Consider the following 18,992-nt stretch of genomic DNA (forward strand, 5'->3'; position numbering starts at 1 on the left):
CGTCGAGCACATTTTGTGTTTCCAGCAGCTAACACGGAATCAGGCGACAGCGGAGGCGCTCAGCAAACACTGGTTGGGGTGGGGGTAGGAAAAGAGAGAGGGAAAACTGCCCAAGCTTCGAGCTTCGGCCCTATGACCTCCCACCAGCAGGTGGCAAGATAGACTCCCGGTGCGCCTGGAAAGGACGGAACTGGGCGGAGTTTTGAGGCTCCGGCGCGCGCAGCCTCGAGCCCTCTTTTCTCGCGTACCGGAAAGAGGCGGTCCTCTTTTCGTGCCTAGCGCAGCCATGGTAAGGCCGATTCCTCGCGAGCTCTTGGGTCCCATCAGCTTCCATCCTCCCAGTACCGGGGCTACCCGGGGCTTCGGGCTTCCTGCAGAGGGTGGCCAGGCGGAGGAGAAGGGACTACAGCCTTCGGGTTGGCCCATGCGAGCTCGAGGGCGAGGGCGAACGTTGGTCCCGGAGGAAGGGGGGGGAAGGTTGGTACCACCGGCGGGAAGGCCTCGGTCTCTGTCCCGGGCAGTGCCCGATCACTGATCCTGCTGCCTCGGGAAGAACGACTTTCTCAGGCCAGAGCCGTGGGTGGGCCAAGCGGGTAGATGATGGGCTCGGGACGGGGCGGGTAGGCGCCGGGCGGAGAGCGTTTTCTTCGTCCTTGTGTTTTTGGCACGGCTTGACTTGACGTAGTGTGGCCGGGTAAGCATCTGTGCACAGCGCTGACAAGCTTCCGCATTCTAAAGTGAAAGCGGCTCTCAGCTTTTGGTTTTAGAGTACGAGGGAGCAGCTGTTGGCACGTGGTTTTGCAGAGGGCAGGTTAATCTCGCATCAGACACTTCCACACCAGGTGGTTATGTTGGGAAAACTTTTCTAATTGGTTAACAAGCAGAAACTTGCACAGATATGGCTCTTGTCCATTTCTCTTGCTGGCTGGCTCTGCCACAAAGTCCAATTCCTGACCATTTCGCCAGAAAGGTTTCTTAGAAGACACAGCCTCAAGAAGCAGACCATTTTAAGTGGTAACATGAAAATGCGTGGAACAGTTCGCAAAGATAATTAGTGTCCTCTATACAGGGAGAGGGGTGGGTACAGTTCATGGAACCTATGGATTTGCCAGATAACTGCATTTGCTTCTCTGCCTTAATGTCACGGCCTTATGCTTTACACTGTCCACATTTTGCTGAAGGGGAAACTTAGACTCCATTCTTTCAAGAAGTTAATAGCTGTTCTTGAAAAAACCTGTAACCATTTTAACAGCATTGAAGTGTAAAGCCCTGACATTCTCCTTCAGGCTCGTGGTCCCAAGAAGCATCTGAAGCGGGTAGCAGCTCCAAAGCATTGGATGCTGGATAAGCTGACCGGCGTGTTCGTAAGTATTTTAAGGGGCACTTTTTCTTTTGGCCAGTGTTACGGAGATCTAATTGACATGTTCAGAGGACCTATTTCATACCAGGCATTCCTGATTACTATACCCAGAAGTTATTTGGGGACAGGACTATGGGAAGAGTATTCTTGTCTCCCCGTTTTTGAAGACCTTGTGCTGTCTTGCTTAACTGTACCCCACCTGACTCCTTAATAACTGCCTCATCTGTTTCGCATACAACATAGTACACTCATGGACTCAGAATTCAAATGTTCTTAACGGGCCTGGTCCTCTGAAGGGGAAACATGCAATAAAGCTTTAAGTTCTGGAATAGTTTTACAAGTTTTGGACACCTCTTTTTAACCCACACTTGAAGGGTGATGGGCACAGTCTGGTGTCTAGTTGATGGATCTCAACACATAGGTTTGAGTGAATCTCAACAGTAGTTTAAGATCATTTTGCTTTGATCATTTTACAGGCCCCTCGTCCATCTACTGGTCCCCATAAGTTGAGAGAATGTCTCCCTCTCATCATTTTCCTAAGGAACAGACTTAAGTATGCCCTAACAGGAGATGAAGTAAAGAAGATCTGTATGCAACGTTTTATTAAGATTGATGGCAAGGTCAGAACTGATATAACCTACCCTGCTGGCTTTATGGGTAAGTGATTAAGTGGTGGGCACTTGGTGGTGGCTTCTTTTGCTTTATCTTCCTCTACAAAATGACAGTTGTATTGAATATCGGTGGGCTTTTATCAGTCACAGAAATAAAGCCTGCCCTTCCCCTTCAGTTTTTACCAACATAGTATAGGGCTCCAAAGAATCAGGAATCTTTTCTCAAAACCAAATTTTAATTCACCTTAAGTTTTATATGTCCTAAAGACAGGGTTTTAAAAGATTAGCTAGTCATCATCGTTAACCTAGGAGTTCTTGTTAGTATTGGAAATAGGAAGTATATGGGGAATTTTTTTTCTTAGACTGGTGTGGTTGTTACTCAGCATGGGGTAGTGGGGCTGTATAGTAACATTAGTTAAACTGTTTTGATATCAGATGTCATCAGCATTGACAAGACTGGGGAGAATTTCCGCCTGATCTATGACACCAAGGGTCGCTTTGCTGTTCATCGGATCACGCCTGAGGAGGCCAAGGTGAGTGTTATAAGCAGGCTGGGTCTTGAGCTAAATTTACTTGGTACTAAGTTAGAACCTGAATGGTCCATTGCAGTGAGGTAGGTAGATTAAAATTGCTTATGGTCATATACCTGGAAATAGCCAGGTAACAAGTTGCTGGGTTTCTATTGTATGTGCAATTTTATATCCTGTTAGTAAAGGTCTTACTAATAGTTGCATCACAGTTCATTGCCGGATACCTACTGATCTCCGTTTGAAGTTAACATCTTTAACAGATTGTCTTTTTTGTGGCAGAGATAAATTCCAGTTAACTTTGGCTTTAGGGGCAAGGAAAGTGATTTCTAGGAACATTTATTAGTTCCTGAAGTATGGGTCCTTTATAAGGGACCAGAAAGCCAATACTAGTCCAACCTGATTGGCCCTATGTCAGGTCTCCATTTGTGGATCTAGCTTTACTCTGGGGAGAGGAAAAGTGTTAATGAAGGAGACTGATAATCCTTGGGGCATTTGTTTGAAATAGTTCAAGAAAAAGATTGCAGACATTGATTATTTAATCCAGTTTGTTGTAGTGGTTTTATGCAAAAGTTTAAGACTCCTTGAATTATTGGCTATAAATGAAGGTTAATTCAATTGTGTGATTCAGCTCTTAATTTGCTTAGCTGCTTTGTTATCAGCAGGCTGGAGGGCATGTCCAATGGCATCAAGGTGATTTGATTTAATTTGAGGAGTTCCCAGAGTGAAAATCCAACATTGAAACGCTTTGTGTGAAGTATTTGTTGAATAGGTGAAATGGTAATACAACTGCAGTTTGTGAGACAAAACTCAAGTTGTGTTTTGGAAGGAGCCATTAGCACTTAGAAAGCAGATGAGGGTGAGTTGGAAGAATTCAGGGGCACTGTGAGGCTTAAACAGCCTGGGGAAAGAAAGGGAGATCAGCCCACTCACTAGGGAATTACCCTGTTGTGTGTGAGTTGGAAGTTGTGGGGCCTTCAATGCCTTGGACTTGAACCTGGGGCTTATGGAGTGATACAAGGAAAACATACTGGGAAGACTGCCCTAGAGAGGGACAGTGTCAGAAATTTATGGAGGTTAGGACACCAAGCCAGGCTCCCCATTCTGCAGCTTGGCAAATGGCCATTCCTATGTAAGGCTGTTGCCTTTAGCTGCTAATTGCATTTTTTTTTTTTTTAACCCAGTGACTTGTGGTTTCGAAGTTACTGTTTCATACTTGTTGCGTCTTCGAAGTTACTGTTTCATACCTTCGGAGTGTCAGCTACAAAGTTACTGGTTCATACTGTTACACTGGTGTGTGTGAACTGAACTTTGAAGTTACTGTTTCATATGTTCTGGAGCGGTGGCACCTGTTAACTAGGAAGTTACTGTTTCATGGAGTGTGGTGCATGTGAACTAACCTAGATGTGGCTAACTCCTCCTGTGTGTTTCCAGTATAAGTTGTGCAAAGTGAGAAAGATCTTTGTGGGAACAAAAGGAATCCCTCATCTGGTGACCCATGATGCTCGCACCATACGCTATCCTGATCCCCTCATCAAGGTGAATGATACCATTCAGATTGATTTGGAGACTGGAAAGATAACTGATTTCATCAAGTTTGATACTGGTAAGCAGCCTCTGCTATCTGGGCATTCTCTTTAAACCCAGGTATAAGTGCTGTTCTTTGCTTTTCACTCTCTCCCTCTAATGGGAGCTTAATCAAGCATCATGACTTGCACTGGGCCTCGGTACAGGGTTTCGTTTTGAGCCCTCTGAGGTGATTCTGATAAGCAACCAAAGAGAAATGTCTTCTCATGCAGTAAGGGATTGGGAAGGGGGCAACTCTTAAAGATTTAAGAAATGTGTGGGGAATGTTAAACAAAACAAAACACCTTACCTGGAGAATATCTCCTCCCAACACCAAGGTATATAGTATGTTTACTTCCAGAGCCCCAGATGCTTAGAATATTCTGGATAGCTGAGAGGAAGTTTGTTGTAAGTAAGACACATTCTCAGATCTGCTGTAGAGGTCTCAAAAAAGCTCCCCTAGCTATGGAAATGGTCTAGGGCTAGTCAGGAAGACGACTGAATAGCAGCCAGCCTAATTGTGGTATAGCCCTTAGTAATGCTGTCATCATTCTCAGTCTGACAGTAATTGGCAGAGCATTGGGCCTTAGAGGAACAGCAACAAGACATGGTGAGGATCTGGCGAGGTGGCTTTGGTGGGGCTTAGGTGAGGGAGGGGTGAGGGGTGGGATAAATCTTAGGAGAACCCTGACAGTCACTTCTTGGGTAACCTATCCATAGAAGTAGACTCAAATGGGAAAAATGACTAATTTTGTTAGAGCCTGGCTCTTGTCATTCGTCACATCAGGTTATGAGTTTGCATAGTGCCTGGCTCTAACCAGATTCTTTTTCTTCTGCCTAGGTAATCTGTGTATGGTGACCGGAGGTGCTAACCTGGGAAGAATTGGTGTGATCACCAACAGAGAGAGACACCCTGGTTCTTTTGATGTAGTTCACGTGAAAGATGCCAATGGCAACAGCTTTGCCACCCGGCTCTCCAACATTTTTGTTATTGGCAAAGTAAGTTTGGGTCTCCCTTCTAGTCCAGGGAAACTAGTAAAGGCAGGTACTGCTGGGATTGTAGCGCCTGGCTCCTGGCTGGCTCTACTGATCCTGGTGTAAAGCCTCTTCTGGGATAGGGCTTAAACCAAACAGGGCTGGGGCAAGCCTGTGCTTTTTCAGTGTCACAAAATCAGCAGGGGACCTGATCACCTTGGTTGGTGAAAAATGGCCAGTAGTGGAATGAGTATGCCTTATGCTTAGGTTCTTCAGTTTGTGCCTGTGGACTTTTTTGAGGGGGAAACAAGCAGCTGGCCTTGGTCATTACTTCAACACTTCTAAGTCCTTAATTTATGAAGGATATTATAGTTTACATGTACATGTATGGACAGCAAGTTTAACAGTGACCTCTGCAGCCCAGGCAGTGGGTGTTGTTGATAAACCAGCATATAAATGTATTAAGGCTGCCTGGCTGTTGCTAAATGCTCTCGGGCTCCTGTTTCTTTAAATGAGATGACAGAGGTAGTGTATGCCAAGCTGCTGATGGAGTTATGTGCTTCATTGGGTTCTGATTCTCCTTGTTTTATCTTCCAGGGCAACAAACCATGGATTTCTCTTCCCCGTGGAAAGGGCATCCGCCTCACCATTGCTGAAGAGAGAGACAAGAGACTGGCAGCCAAACAGAGCAGTGGGTAAAGAGGTCCCTAGGTGATGTGACTGGAAGTCCTTGTGCACAATTAAAGATCAATACAGCACGATAAATTGTCTCTTTGGTGTTTGTGGTAGTTTGGTTTTGGAGTTTCGTTTTAATTTACAGCTTCCCTATTTTACTTATAAAAAGTAGATTGACTCAGTCAGCCTTAGGGCTTTCTGTGATATAGATCTTCCTGTGTCTTTTTTTAGGCTGGGCTAGGGTGGTGGGAAGGAGAACATCCCAGACTTGACAGAAGGAGCAGCAGCTAACCCAGGAGTGGAGAGAACCAGGGAACTTGCAGTTTTGGCCAAGAACTCAACTGTCCTGACTTCACTTAAAAATCTGTGGGGCACCTGGGTGGCCCAGTCGGTGAAGCGTCCGACTTCAGCACAGGTCATGATCTCAGCTTGTAAGTTTGAGCCCCATGTTGTCTTGCTGCTGGCCGCTTGAAGCTCACTTTGGATCCTCTGTCCCCCCCATTCCACACTCTCAATAAGAGTTCCCCTTGGCTCCAAGGAGCCAGCTCTTTTGTTCCCCTATAAGTCATGTCTAAAAAAAAAAACAACCAAAACACCTCTACCTCCTATTGCAGGGTTTCTCAACTTTAATACTGCTGGTCCAGGTAACTTGGTGGGTGGCTCTCCTGTGTATCATGGGATGTTGAACAGCCATCTCTGGCATCTGACCACTGCATGTTAGAGCCTGCCTTCCCCTTCTGCCCAGTTGAGATTACAAAATGACTCCAGATGTAGACAGATCCCTCTTAGGGAGCAAAATTGCCTTGTGTCAAAACCCACCAACTACCGTATACATAAGTGCTGTATCAATGTTCATCTCTTGTAGAAGACTATTCAAGCTTAGCAAATCATCCCTGCCGTGACAGGCTGGAGGGAGGAGACATTTTGGACCTCTTTATCTGAGGTGTGATGAGCCTGTGTAAGATCACTTTGCGTGTTTAGCTGGGCATGTGTAACAGCCCTCCCTGGTGCCCAGGCCTGTGGTCCCACAGAGAAGAAGGCCCACTGAGGATCAGTGGCTTGTTTGCAGTGCCTCCGCCCCCAGCTGGGTCCTAGGCTTGGCATCAGGAGCCTCAGAAAATTGATCTTGTTGAATGAAGCAGGGTCTGAATTAATCCGCTAAAGGAGGGATTGTGCCAGGAGTCCAAGCTGATTTGACCCCACAGGGCTCCTCTGTCTTTCATATTGCAGGCACCAAAGCCACTGTCTGAGAATTGAGAGCAGTCCAACATGGGGCCTCATGGGGCCTCAAGACCTCTGCTTACGCAGAAGGAATTTTTGCAAGCACAGGGTCCAAGCAAATCAGGTTGCCCAGATAGGCAGTTCTGATGAGCCAGGCAGGGCCAGAAGTAATTTTTTTTTTGTTTATTTTAGAGAGAGGGAGAGAGAGTGAGTGAGTGTGGAGCCTTTGTGCACAACTAAGGAAGGGGCAAAGCGGGGGGCAGAGGATCTGAAGCCGGCTCTATGCTGACAGCCCAGAGCCCTATGGGGGCTCGAACCGTAAGATCATGACCTGAAGTCGGATGCTTAACTGACTCAGCCACCCAGGTGCCTCAGGCCAGAGGTAATCTTAAGGTGACCCCTGAGAAACAGGCCAGTGAGACCGTAAAAGGCCAGAGGGCAGGAGTCCCTGAAGACTGGTGGATTTTCTTGCTGCCACCCTGCTTACTGCACCCATGGCTATTCTTTGTAGATTTGCTGTAAGCCTCCACTCAGCAAATGATGGAAATTATTTGGATTTTACCTAAGGAACCAAGGCAAATGTGGGGAATGAGAGGCCCTCGGTTGGTTCTTTCCACAGGTGCAGTGGTTTCCTAGATGCTAATGGGGCAGCCATCTTGCACAACTGGGGAATTAGTGTATTTGGCTGCAGTCCCCTCACACCACCAGAATTTTTTATTTTTATTTTATTTATTTTTTCTTTCATAGTTTATTGTCAAGTTGGTTTCCATATAACACCCAGTGCTCATCCCAACAAGTGCCCTCCTCCATGCCCATCACCTCCCTTTCCCCTCTCCCCTCCACCATCAGCCCTCAGTTTGTTCTCATTATTCAAGAGTCTCATGGTTTGCCTCCCTCCCTCTCCCCAACTATTTTTCCTCTTCTCCTTCCCCAAAGTCCTCTGTTAAGTTTCTCCTGATCCACTTATAAGTGAAAACATATGGTATCTGTCCTCTGCCTTATTTCGCTACACATGGCCAGATTTCATTCTTTCTCATTGCCGTGTAGTATTCCAGTGTATAGAGAAACCACATCTTGATCCATTCGTCCGTTGATGGACACTTAGGCTCTTTCCATGTTTTGGCTATTGTTGAGAGTGCTGCTATGAACATCGGGGTACACGTGCCCCTATGCATCAGCACTCCTGTATCCCTTTGGGTAAATTCCTAGCAGTGCTATTGCTGGGTCATAGGGGAGTTCTAGTGTTAATTTTTTGAGGAACCTCCACACTGTTTTCCAGAGGGTCTGCACCAGTTTACATTCCCACCATCACTGTAGGAGGGTGCCCGTTTCTTCACATCCTTGCCAGCATCTGGAGTCCTCTGATTTGCTCATTTTAGCCACTCTGACCAGTGTCAGGCAACAAAAGGAAATAAAAGGCATCAGAATTGGCAAAGAAGTCAAACTCTCACTTTTCATTTGTCTGTTGGCCATCTGGATGTCCTCTTTGGAGAAGTGTCTGTTCATATCTTCTGCCCATTTCTTCACTGGGTTGTTTGTTTTTCGGGTGTGGAGTTTGGTGAGTTCCTTAAAGATTTTGGAGACTAGCCCTTTATCAGATATGTCATTTGCAACGATCCCGTAGGTTGCCTATTAGTTTTACGGATTGTTTCCTTTGCTGTGCAAAAGCTTTTTATCTTGATGAGGTCCCAGTACATTTTTGCTCTTGATTCCCTTGGCTTTACCACCAGAAATTTTTAAACACTGTTTTTTCTATTGTTCCTCCACATATGTTTACTTTTTTTAAGTTTTAAATTCCAGTTAGTTAAATACAGAGTTATATTAATTTCAGGTGTACATAGTAATTCAACAATGTCATACAGCACATGGTGCTCATGACAAGTGCACTCCTTAATCCCCATCACCGATTTAACCCAGCCCCCCACCTTCCTCCCCTCTGGTAACCCTCAATTTGTTCTCTATAGTTAAGAGTCTGTTTCTTGGTTTGTCTCTCTTATTTTTTCCCTTTGCTCGTTTGTTTTGTTTCTTAAATTCCACATATGAGTGAAATCATGGTACTTGTCTTTCTCTTATTTTGCTAAGTATTACATGCTCTAGCTCCATCCGGGTCATTGCAAATGGCAAGATTTCACCCTTTTTTTTTAATGGCCAATTGAGATTCCTTTGTATATATATGCCACATCTTTACCCAGTCATCAATTGGTGGACGCTTAGGCTGTTTCCATATCTTGGCCATTGTAAATAATCCTGCTATTAACATCACAATGCAAGTATCCCTTTGAATCAGTTGTTTTGTAACTTTTGGGTAAATTCTTAGTAGCACAATTGCTGGATTTTAGAACAGTTCTATTTTCGCTTTTATTTTTCTTGAATGTTTATTTATTTTTGAAGGAGAGGGAGAGGGAGGGAGAGAGAGAGGGAGGGAGGGAGAGAGAGAGAGAGAGCGAGAGAGAGCGAGCGAGCAGGGGAGATGCAGAGAAAAAAGAAACAGAATCCAAAGTGGGCTCCAGGCTCCGAGCTGTCAGCACAGGGCCTGACGCTTGGTTCAAACCAACAAACCGTGAGATCATGACCTGAGCTGAAATCGGACACTTAACCGACTGAACCACCCAGGTGTCCCATGGGCAGTTCTATTTTTTCCTTATTGAAGAACCTCAATACTGTTTTCCACAGTGGCTGCATTCCCACCAACAGTGCACAAGTGTTCTTTTTTCTCCACATCCTCACCAACACCTGCTGTTTCTTGTGTTGTTGAGTTTAGCCATTCTGGCAGGTGTGAGGTGATAGCTCATTGCAGTTTTGATTTGCATTTCCCTGACAGTAAGCAAGGTGAGCATCTTTTCAGGTGTCTCTTGGCCAGCTGGAAAGATATGTCACTGCAAATATCTTCCATTCCATAGATTGCCTTTAGTTTTGCTGATTGTTTCCTTCACTGTGCAGAAGTGAACAACATTTTAAATGTGTTTTGGTTTTTTTATTTGTTAAGCTAGCTCAGGAATTTTTTTTTTTTTTAGCAACTAGCCCTAATGTGGGGAAGATTTCCATCCTAACAACTAGGTCATATGAGCGTACTTAGCCAAAGCAGTCTGTATCCTCAGAATGAGCTATAGGTTTCCAAATAAAATGGCTTGTGTCTTTTTAGGATTTTTGAAGGCTTCCAATTTGATTAATAAAATCTTATTAATGGAGGGAACCTTAGAGATCATCTCAGGAGGGAGGGAGACAGATGATATATACACAAAACTGACTGAAGCAGAACTTTATTAGGTTTGGTTTACTTCCCTGTGCCTTCAGTGGGCTGGGCCTCATGCTCCAGTCAGAGAGCAGCACAGCAGTTTTGAGAACAAGAATACAGACAGCTAGGATTTATATAGTAATTTATAGTTTACAAGAGCCATCCTGATTTTTTTTTTAGTTTATTTATTTATTTTAAGAGAGAGAGCAAGCGGGGAGGGGCAGAGAGAATCCCAAGCAGGCTCCTAGATATCAGTGCAGAGCCTGACACGGGGCTCCATCTCATAAAACGTGAAATCATGTCCCGAGCCAAAATTAAAAGAGTCAGACTGACTCTTACCTGAATGGGCTACCCAGGTGCCCCTAGCCGTCTTGATTTGTTGATATCCAAATCCTGTGTTCTTGCTGTTAGACCAGATGTTACAGAAAAAATGATAGCCTCCATACTGTCCCCTTACCCACACCAATCAGTTCTATCCACAGACTTCCCCATCTCAGGTCATGGCAAACTGTCTTACCAATTACACAAGCCAAACACATTGGACATGTCCTTAATTCATCTCCTTTTCTCACACTCCACATGTAATTTTATGAGAAAACTCCATTGGTTCCACCTTCGAAATATATCCAGATTCCATATATGGTGATATTTACAAATTATTGTTAATTTCTTGTGCGATAACTGAAAAGTTTTTCAGAGGTACACACTGAAGTATTTTTTTTAATATTTTTATTTATTTCTAGGAGAGAGAGAGAGAGAGAGAGAGAGAGAGCGCGTGAGCAGGGGAGGGTCAGAGAAAGAGGGAGACACAGACTCTAAATAGGCTCCAGGCTCTGAGCCGGCAGTCAGCACAGAGCCCGACGAGGGGCTCGAACCCACGAACCGCGAGATCATGACCTAAGTGAAAGTCGGACGCTTAACCGACTAAGCCACCCAGGCGCCCCACACTGAAGTATTTGCAGAAGAAATGACAAGCAACCTGGGATTTGCTTTAAAATAATCTAGTGAGTGAGGAAGATCAACAAAACAAGGTTGACCATATGCTAATAATGTTGAAGCTGGGTGATGGTTACATGGGGTTCATTACACTAGTTGCTCTACCTATGTGTACGTTTGACATTTTTCATAATAAATGTATAAAGGTACAGTATAGTATAGTATGGTATAGTGTGGTATCTGTCCTCTCCCCCTATCCTAAATAATATTAGACCATTTCTTTCTGTCTTTTGTTTTGAGAGAGGGTGCAAGTGAGCGAGGGGCAGAGAGAGGGAGAGAATCCAACAAAGGGAAGAGAGAGAGAGACAGAGAGAAGTGGGACTCATCTGAAGCAGGGCTCATGCTTACAAACCATGAGATCATGACCTGAACTGAAGTCAGATGCTTAACCAACTGAGCCACCCAGGAGCCCCTCACCGACTCCATTTTTATGTATGTAGTTTATATTATGAACATCTTCAAATACATAGAAAAGCCAAAAGAGTAGTACAATGATCACCATATAGATACCAGCTAGATTCAGTAATTAACATTTTGCCATATTTGCTTTATTTCTATATGTAGGCATACACACAGACACACACATTTCTCTGAACCCTTTGAAAGTAAGTTGGAAACATCATGACCTCAGGTTCCTAATGTCAAGAGATGGCAGGTGCCGGTTCTCAGGGGCTCCACCAAAGGAGTTAATTTCCATGTTACCTTGGGTATAAACTAGATACAAAGAGAGATGCTGTCTTTTCAGATAGAACTTTTCCACCCTGAATCAGGAGAATCCTCTCCTCTGCCCAGATTGTTGGGCTCAGAAAAGTCCCCAAACACAAAGATCAATCCTAAAGTTCAAAGAGAGAATGAAAAATAAAAAGGTTTGATGTGCTCAGGCTGGAGTTTATGGGTCGATTTTCTCTAGCATTTTGGATTTTGAGACTGTCATACTGTTTAAACAATACATAATAACAAAGAATGTTCCCAAGAGGCAACAGACATCACTTAGTAATAACAATAATAATAACAACAGAAAGCAGAAATTTTCCAAGAGCTAACTGCTTTTCAGTTTATCCCTGGGGCTTTCCTAGGGACATACTCATGTATTTTTCTTAGCTTTTCTAGCAACGGTGAACATGTGTAATCAGTGGTATGTTGGTAAATGTTTAACAATGAACTCTAAAAAAATGTGTACCTACAGGCACTGAGTGGCTCAGTTAAGCATCTGACTCTTGGTTTCGGCTGGGGTCTTGATCTTGGGGTTGTGGGTTCAGGCCCTGTGTTGGGTTCTGTGCTGGGTGTGGGCCTACTTAAGAAAAAAGTGTACCTATACATGTATATAGGTTTATTATAAGTTTTACTGATATAAAGGATGTATAACACAATTTACAAATAATAATGAAATAGGCAATATTCTTTATTGTGGTTTGCATATATGGCTATAGCCAGGTGGTTCTCTCAGAATGCTGTCATTGAATTTTGCCAAATTCTTATATTCATAGCAATCTGTTGTTATGGGGGCACCTGGCTAGCTCAGTTATGAAGAACAGTGTGTGACTGTTGCTCTTGGGGTTGTGAGTTAAGTTCCATGTTGGGTGTAGAGATTACTTAAATAAATAAAACTTAAAACATCTATGGTAATGGTTGCAATCGACAAAGAAATGTAGTTCTGACCCAAGTGTTGGTTGATACTTGTGTTTGCATTAACAAATAAGACAAAAGTGAAACAACAAAATCATACATAAGAACCTCACTCATTTGTCAATGATGCAAGCAACTTCTTTGCTGAATCAGATAATAGTTTTCAAATATGGAAAGAATAGCTCCTTAATTTTTTATACTGGTCACAATGTATTGGGTATAAGACACAACAAACTTCTAAGTTTAGTCTGCATGTTAGCAATTTCTCTGTCCCGTCCTTAACTGTAGACAATCAACAAGACAATTAATCAAGTCCTGATTGTAGTGTTTACCGATTTCTGTGGCTGATTTCAGACTACCACCGTGATGTCACCGCACAGGGATCTGGGAGAAGATGCACAGTAACGCACCATTATATAACATTTCCACCACATCTATACGATAGGCATAAATAACCTCAAGGACATATAGATAATAGTAAAATGTGGGGTGCCTGAGTGGCTCAGTTGGTTAAGCATCCTACTCCTGATTTTGGCTCAGGTCATGATCTCACAGTTCGTGAGCTGGAGCCCTCATGTTGGGCTCTGTGCTGATAGTGGGGAGCCTACTTGGGATACTCTCTTTGCCCCTCCCCTGCACTCTCTCTCTGTCTCGCTCTCTAAATAAATAAACACTGAAAAATAATAAAATGTAAAATAATTAGGAAGTAATGAGTGTTTAGTAGTTATTCATTATGTTTGCATTTTAAAAGTTTATTTATTTACTTTGAGAGAGAGAGAGAGAGAGAGAAAGAGTGCAAGCGTGGAAGGGGCAGAGAGAGGGAGAAATAGATCCGAAGCAGGCTGCACGCTGTCAGCACAGAGCCTGATGCGGGGATCGAACCCAGAAACTGTGAGATCATGACCTGGGCCGATATCAAGAGTCAGATGCTTGGGGCGCCTGGGTGGTTCAGTCTGTTAAGCGGCCAACTTCAGCTCAGGTCATGATCTCACAGTTCGTGGGTTCGAGCCCTGTGAGCCCTGCATTGGGCTCTGTGCTGACAGCTCAGAGCCTGGAGCCTGCTTCGGATTCTGGGTCTCCTTCTCTCTCTGACCTTCCCCTGCTCACGCTTTCTCTCGCTTTCTCAGAAATAAATAAAACATTTTTAAAAAAACCCTCTTGTTCAAACGCACTGCTTGTAGAATCAGGTCCAAATTCCTTGGGCTTTTTGCAAGCCCGCCTCACTGTGGTCTTAAGCTATTTTCTCAATAGGAGACACAGTAGTTCCCAATTCCCGGGACTCTAATCACAACTTCTTTCTTGGACATCAGACACTCATAGTCACCTGCCACCTGGACATCTCTTAGGTGGTCCCCAAACATCGCAAGCTCAGCATGTCCCAAATAGATTCCCACCTCCACAGTGCTTCTATTTCTGTAGTCCCTGATTTTCTCTTAGACCTTCAAATTTACACTGTTCCCATCTCTCTTCCTGTTCTTTTGACACTTTTTCTTCCAGGAGCATTTTTTCCCACACTCAGCCATACTTCAGGTCTCAGCTGAGATATTCCTTCCTCTGGGAAACTTCTGGGAAGGTTAGGAGCCCACAGCACACTGTTTCCCTGTTCTTCCCATTCTGGAATCTACTGTGGTGTATTAAAATGGTCTATTTAGGAGTTCCTGGCTGGCTCAGTCAGTGGAGCATGCAACTACTGATCTTGGGGTTGTGAGTTCAAACCCCACATTGAGTGTAGAGCTTACTTTAAAAAAATTGTCTAGGGGTACCTGGGTTGCTCAGTTGGTTAAGCATCGACTTCAGCTCAGGTCATGATATCACATCCATGGGTTCAAGCCCTGTGTCAGGCTCTGTGCTGACAGCTCAGAGCCTGGACTGCCAGCTCAGGGCCTGGAACGTACTTCAGATTCTGTGTGTGTCTCTCTCTCTCTGCCCCTCCCCTGCTCATGCTCTCTCTCTCTGTCTCAAAAATAAATAAACTAAAAAAATTTTTTAATTAAAAAAATTTTTTAAATGTCTATTTAATTGTCTGTGTCCCTTGTGAGTCTGTGAGGTCCATAAGGTTAATCTTGTTCTCCAACATAATCCCCACCATCTAGCCCAGTTACTGGCATGTTGTGGGTGCTAGATGAATGAATGAATGAACGAACAAACGAACGAATGAATGAATGAATGAATGAGAGGTATATCCTGCAGGTCCCCTATGAACCTTCCCCTGATTTGTTTCCTCACTGTTTCCCCAAGTACACTTTGTACTTTTTCACTTCCAAAAAAAAAAAAAAAAAAAGGAAGCCAAAGTTTTTGCTTGTGCTTAAGGGGACAAGGTCAGAAAATGTCACTTTCTGAAATCCGAACTAATAGAATCAACATTGAATAGATGAGAGCAGCCATCTGCAAAGTAATCCACCTTAAGGGTTGGTTTGTAAATGTGGTACCAATGAGACAAGGGTGCTTTTCAGGTCTCTATGGTGACCAGCATGTCGCCACAGGCTGGAGATCTGCCAAATATAAAGAAAACGATAATGTCAATCAGTTGTAATCTGATTGCTAAAGATAATGTTGTATAAGCAGGAGAGCCCTTGTCTACACAGGGTCTTGAAAAGACCTGAGCAACACATTTTCTGCACTCAATCATCATCAAGTGCTACCTGTAGCCATTTGCAATTTACAAAGCACCTCCATGTGTTACCTCAGTGCATCTCCATGATGACCCCGTCAAGTGGACCTTATTCATCATTTTATAGATGATATAAATGAAATGCAGGGAGGTGAATCAACTTGCCCTAAATCACCCACACACACACCCACACACACACTAACACACCTTCACTAGACCCAAAGAGCATGAGATGGTTATAAACCCAAGGAGAGAAATACCTCTCAGGCAGAGATAGAAAGTTCTTGCAGTGATGAGGTGTTCAGCCCACTCGATTTGGTTCATTCTGATTCTGTGCTCAGGTTGCGGCTTTTAGCTATGAAGAGGTTTGGCTCAGGGCTTTGGACCCCATGAAGGGAGTGCTGGAGGCAGGGGGCGGGGGGGAGGAAGTTGGGAGAGAATTACTACCAGACTCGTTTCTTGTTCATTCAGCAAACATTTGTTGGACAACTACTATGTGTCCAGAAGTGCTAAGAACATGTGATATAGTGGTAAATAAGACACAAAACTCCACACCAAGCTGATGGCCTAATTACAGTAGTCTAACGAGTAAATACAGAAGTCCCTCCTTATTTGTGGGAGATATGTTCCAAGACTCCCCCGCCAGTGGATGTCTGAAACCGCAGATAGTACTAAGCCTTATATATACTAAGTTTCTTCCTATATGTATCTACGATAAAGTTTAATTCATAAATAGACACAGTAAGAGATTAACAACAATTAATAAATAAAACAATCATAACAATACTCTGTAATAAATATTATGTCAATGTTGTCTGTCTCCAAAAATATCTTATTGCACTGTACTCACTCTTCTTGTGATGATGTGAGATGATAAAATGCCTACATGATGGCACGAAGTGAGGTGAATGATGTAAGCACTGTGACGTAGTGTTAGGCTACTTCTGATCTTCTGTTGCTATGTTGGAAAGAGGGCCATCTGCTTCTGGACCATGGTTGCCCTTGGGTAACTGAAACCACAAAAAGCAAAACTGCACATATACTTTAAAAACGCTATGATAGAAAAAGGAGCATGGGGTACTCTGGGGGCTCATCAAAGAGCCATCTACACTGGTCTCTGGGAGGGCCTGGAAAAGCTTCCCAGAAGAATTGGTGCCTTAGCTGATACTTGAAGGGATTTAGCAACACAAAAAGAGGTTGGAGGAATCAGGATGGGGAGAGAAAAACTGAACAGGAAGACAGGATGAGAACACTGGGGGGTGTGGGAATGTGTGACAACAAAAGGCAAGGGAAGAGCCGTGGGAGGAGTGGTAGTGAGAAGTGTGGCTGTAGAGATAATCAAAAAGCCAAATTAATATAAGAATGACCTCATAATAATAATGCATAGTACAATTTCCCAAGATCCATGATGTTATTAATCATGATTATTAATCATTCATTGATGAAATCAATACAAATGTATATGGCTGCTACCAATGACTTTATAATTCTAAGATCTGACTTGAAGTGAGTGATTAGAGCACCTCAGTGTGAGGCACAGAGCTCAGTATGCTACATGCACCCTCACAGCAATCCGCTGTGTGGGATCTGTTATTGTCCTACCGTGCTAGTGAAAATTGCAGGTCAGAGAGGTTAAGAGTGCACCAAAAGCCACATTGGCTGTCAGGTGGCTGCTTTGGCATCAGGACTGAGATTTAATATGGACTCCGGAGCCCATCCTGGGAACTGGCTTGCTCAATAGCAATCAAATGCGGGGTGCGTGGGTGGCTCAGTCAGTTGAGAATTGGACTCTTGATTTTGGCACAGGTCCTAATCTCACCGTTGGTGAGATCAGGCGCCAGAGTTGGGCTCCATGCTGACAGTGTGGAGCCTGCTTGGGATTCTCTCTTTCCCTCTCTCTCTCTGCCTCTCCAATGTTTGCTCTTTCTCTCTCAAAATGAATAAAATAAACTTAAAAAGAATAGCAATCAGATGTGTTTAGGAATTTTGACTTTAAGAGAAATACTCATCAAAGGGCACAGAGGAGACACCCAGATTTTGTTTTAAAACACTCATCCTAGGGGCACCTGGGTGGCTCAGTCGGTTAAGTGTCCGACTTCAGCTTAGGTCATGATCTCACAGTTTGTGGGTTTGAGCCCCACATTGAGCTCTCTGCTGTTAGCAGAGAGCTGGCTTTGGATCCTCTGTCTCCTTCTCTCTCTGCCCCTCCATTACTCATTCTCTCTCTCTCTCTCTCTCAAAATAAATGTTACCAAAAATAAAAAAATTAAAAAAAAAAAACCTCACCCTAGCTGCGTGGTGAAGGATGAACTGGAAGGAGGAGAATAGAGGAAGAGAGGGCAAGGGAAGCCTTTTGCCTTTTACTTCATCTCTCAGATGGTTGTGGTTTGGACTAGGTAGGTAGCAGTGGGAATGGAGAGAAGGAGTATATTCACGAGATATGTAGGAGGTAACTTTGACAGCCCTGGTTCTTGATAGGATATGCGAATTGAGGGCAAAAACAAACAAACAAACAAACAAAAAAACCCAAAAGGCAAAAAACAAAAAACAAACCCTTCAGGATGACTCTCGGGGTTCTGGCTTAAACAAATGGATAAATGGTGGAGCCGGTCCTCAAGAAGAGGAACACAGAAGGAGGAGAAGGTTCTGAGGAAGAAGACACCCACTGAGTTCACACTGCAGGTGAAGCGCAAGGTCCATGAGAGAGATACTAAGCTGGAGAGATGGTTCTAGAATTCTGAGTAGAGATCTGGACCAGTCATCAAGATAAAGAAGGTGATCCAGTCGTGGAGGGATGAGGTCTCCTAGGTGTGCAGAGTGAGAAGGGCAAGGGTGGATGCACACTACAGGTTGAGGGAGGACGAGTAAAAAGTGTCTGTAAGGCACTGCAAAGGGTCTGCTTGCTTTTGTTTAATGTTTATTTTGTGCGTTTATTTTTTGAATGTTTTATTTATTTTTGAGAGAGAGAGAGTGCAGGGGAGGGGCAGAGAGAGAGGGAGACACAGAATCTGAAGAGGCTCCAGGGTCCTTGCTGTCAGCACAGAACCCATGCAGGGTTCGAACCCAGGAACCACGAGATCATGACCTGAGCCAAAATCAGATGCTTAACCAACTGAGCCACCCAGGAGCCGCTATTTTATTTATTTTTGAGAGAGAAAGAGAGAGCGTGAGCGAGGCAGAGACAGAGGGAGACAGAGGATCTAAGTGAGCTCTATGCTGACAGCAGTGAGCCCAATACAGGGCTCGAATTCATGAACCACGAGCTCATGACCTGAGCCAAAGTCAGAGGCTCAACCCACTGAGCCACCCAGGTGCCCAGGTCTGCTTGCTCTTATGGGAGGAGAAAGCTAATAGGCCTGAGACTGAGTTGAGACTTCAACTTTATGAATAGAAAAGACATGTGGAAGGTATTTAGTTCAATCCTCTCACTTGGAGATGCCTCCCCAAAGAGGGGCACTGGGCAGCACCACTGCCAGTTTGAACACTCTTGTAATTTTCAGTAAGGATGAGGGCTTGGGGCTGCCTCTCTACCCATGAAGAGGGCTGCTGAGAGCCAATCCCACTGTCTCAACCTATGCCCATTCCCCTT

At 44.2% G+C, this 18,992-nt stretch overlaps 1 protein-coding gene and 1 long non-coding RNA gene across 2 annotated transcripts; one reads left to right on the plus strand and one right to left on the minus strand.

The window, feature by feature from the left end:
- Positions 1-222: 222 nt before the first annotated feature.
- RPS4X (ribosomal protein S4 X-linked) lies at positions 223-5,804 on the plus strand. The gene is made up of 7 exons (XM_039219869.1): positions 223-289; positions 1,287-1,364; positions 1,837-2,017; positions 2,407-2,504; positions 3,933-4,104; positions 4,906-5,063; positions 5,637-5,804. The coding sequence occupies exons 1-7, from the start codon at positions 287-289 to the stop codon at positions 5,736-5,738; spliced, it is 792 nt and encodes a 263-aa protein (XP_039075800.1). The 5' UTR covers positions 223-286; the 3' UTR covers positions 5,739-5,804.
- Positions 5,805-15,049: 9,245 nt separating this feature from the next.
- On the minus strand, positions 15,050-16,289 carry LOC120222158. Its single transcript, XR_005525975.1, has 3 exons — positions 16,254-16,289; positions 15,664-15,804; positions 15,050-15,284 (listed from the first exon to the last, which is right to left on the minus strand). It is a non-coding gene; the product is annotated as an uncharacterized LOC120222158 (long non-coding RNA).
- Positions 16,290-18,992: the final 2,703 nt, after the last annotated feature.

The sequence above is a fragment of the Hyaena hyaena genome, unplaced genomic scaffold, assembly GCF_003009895.1.
Source record: "Hyaena hyaena isolate Hyena2069 unplaced genomic scaffold, ASM300989v1 scaffold_844, whole genome shotgun sequence".
In the NCBI taxonomy this organism is placed as follows: domain Eukaryota; kingdom Metazoa; phylum Chordata; class Mammalia; order Carnivora; family Hyaenidae; genus Hyaena; species Hyaena hyaena.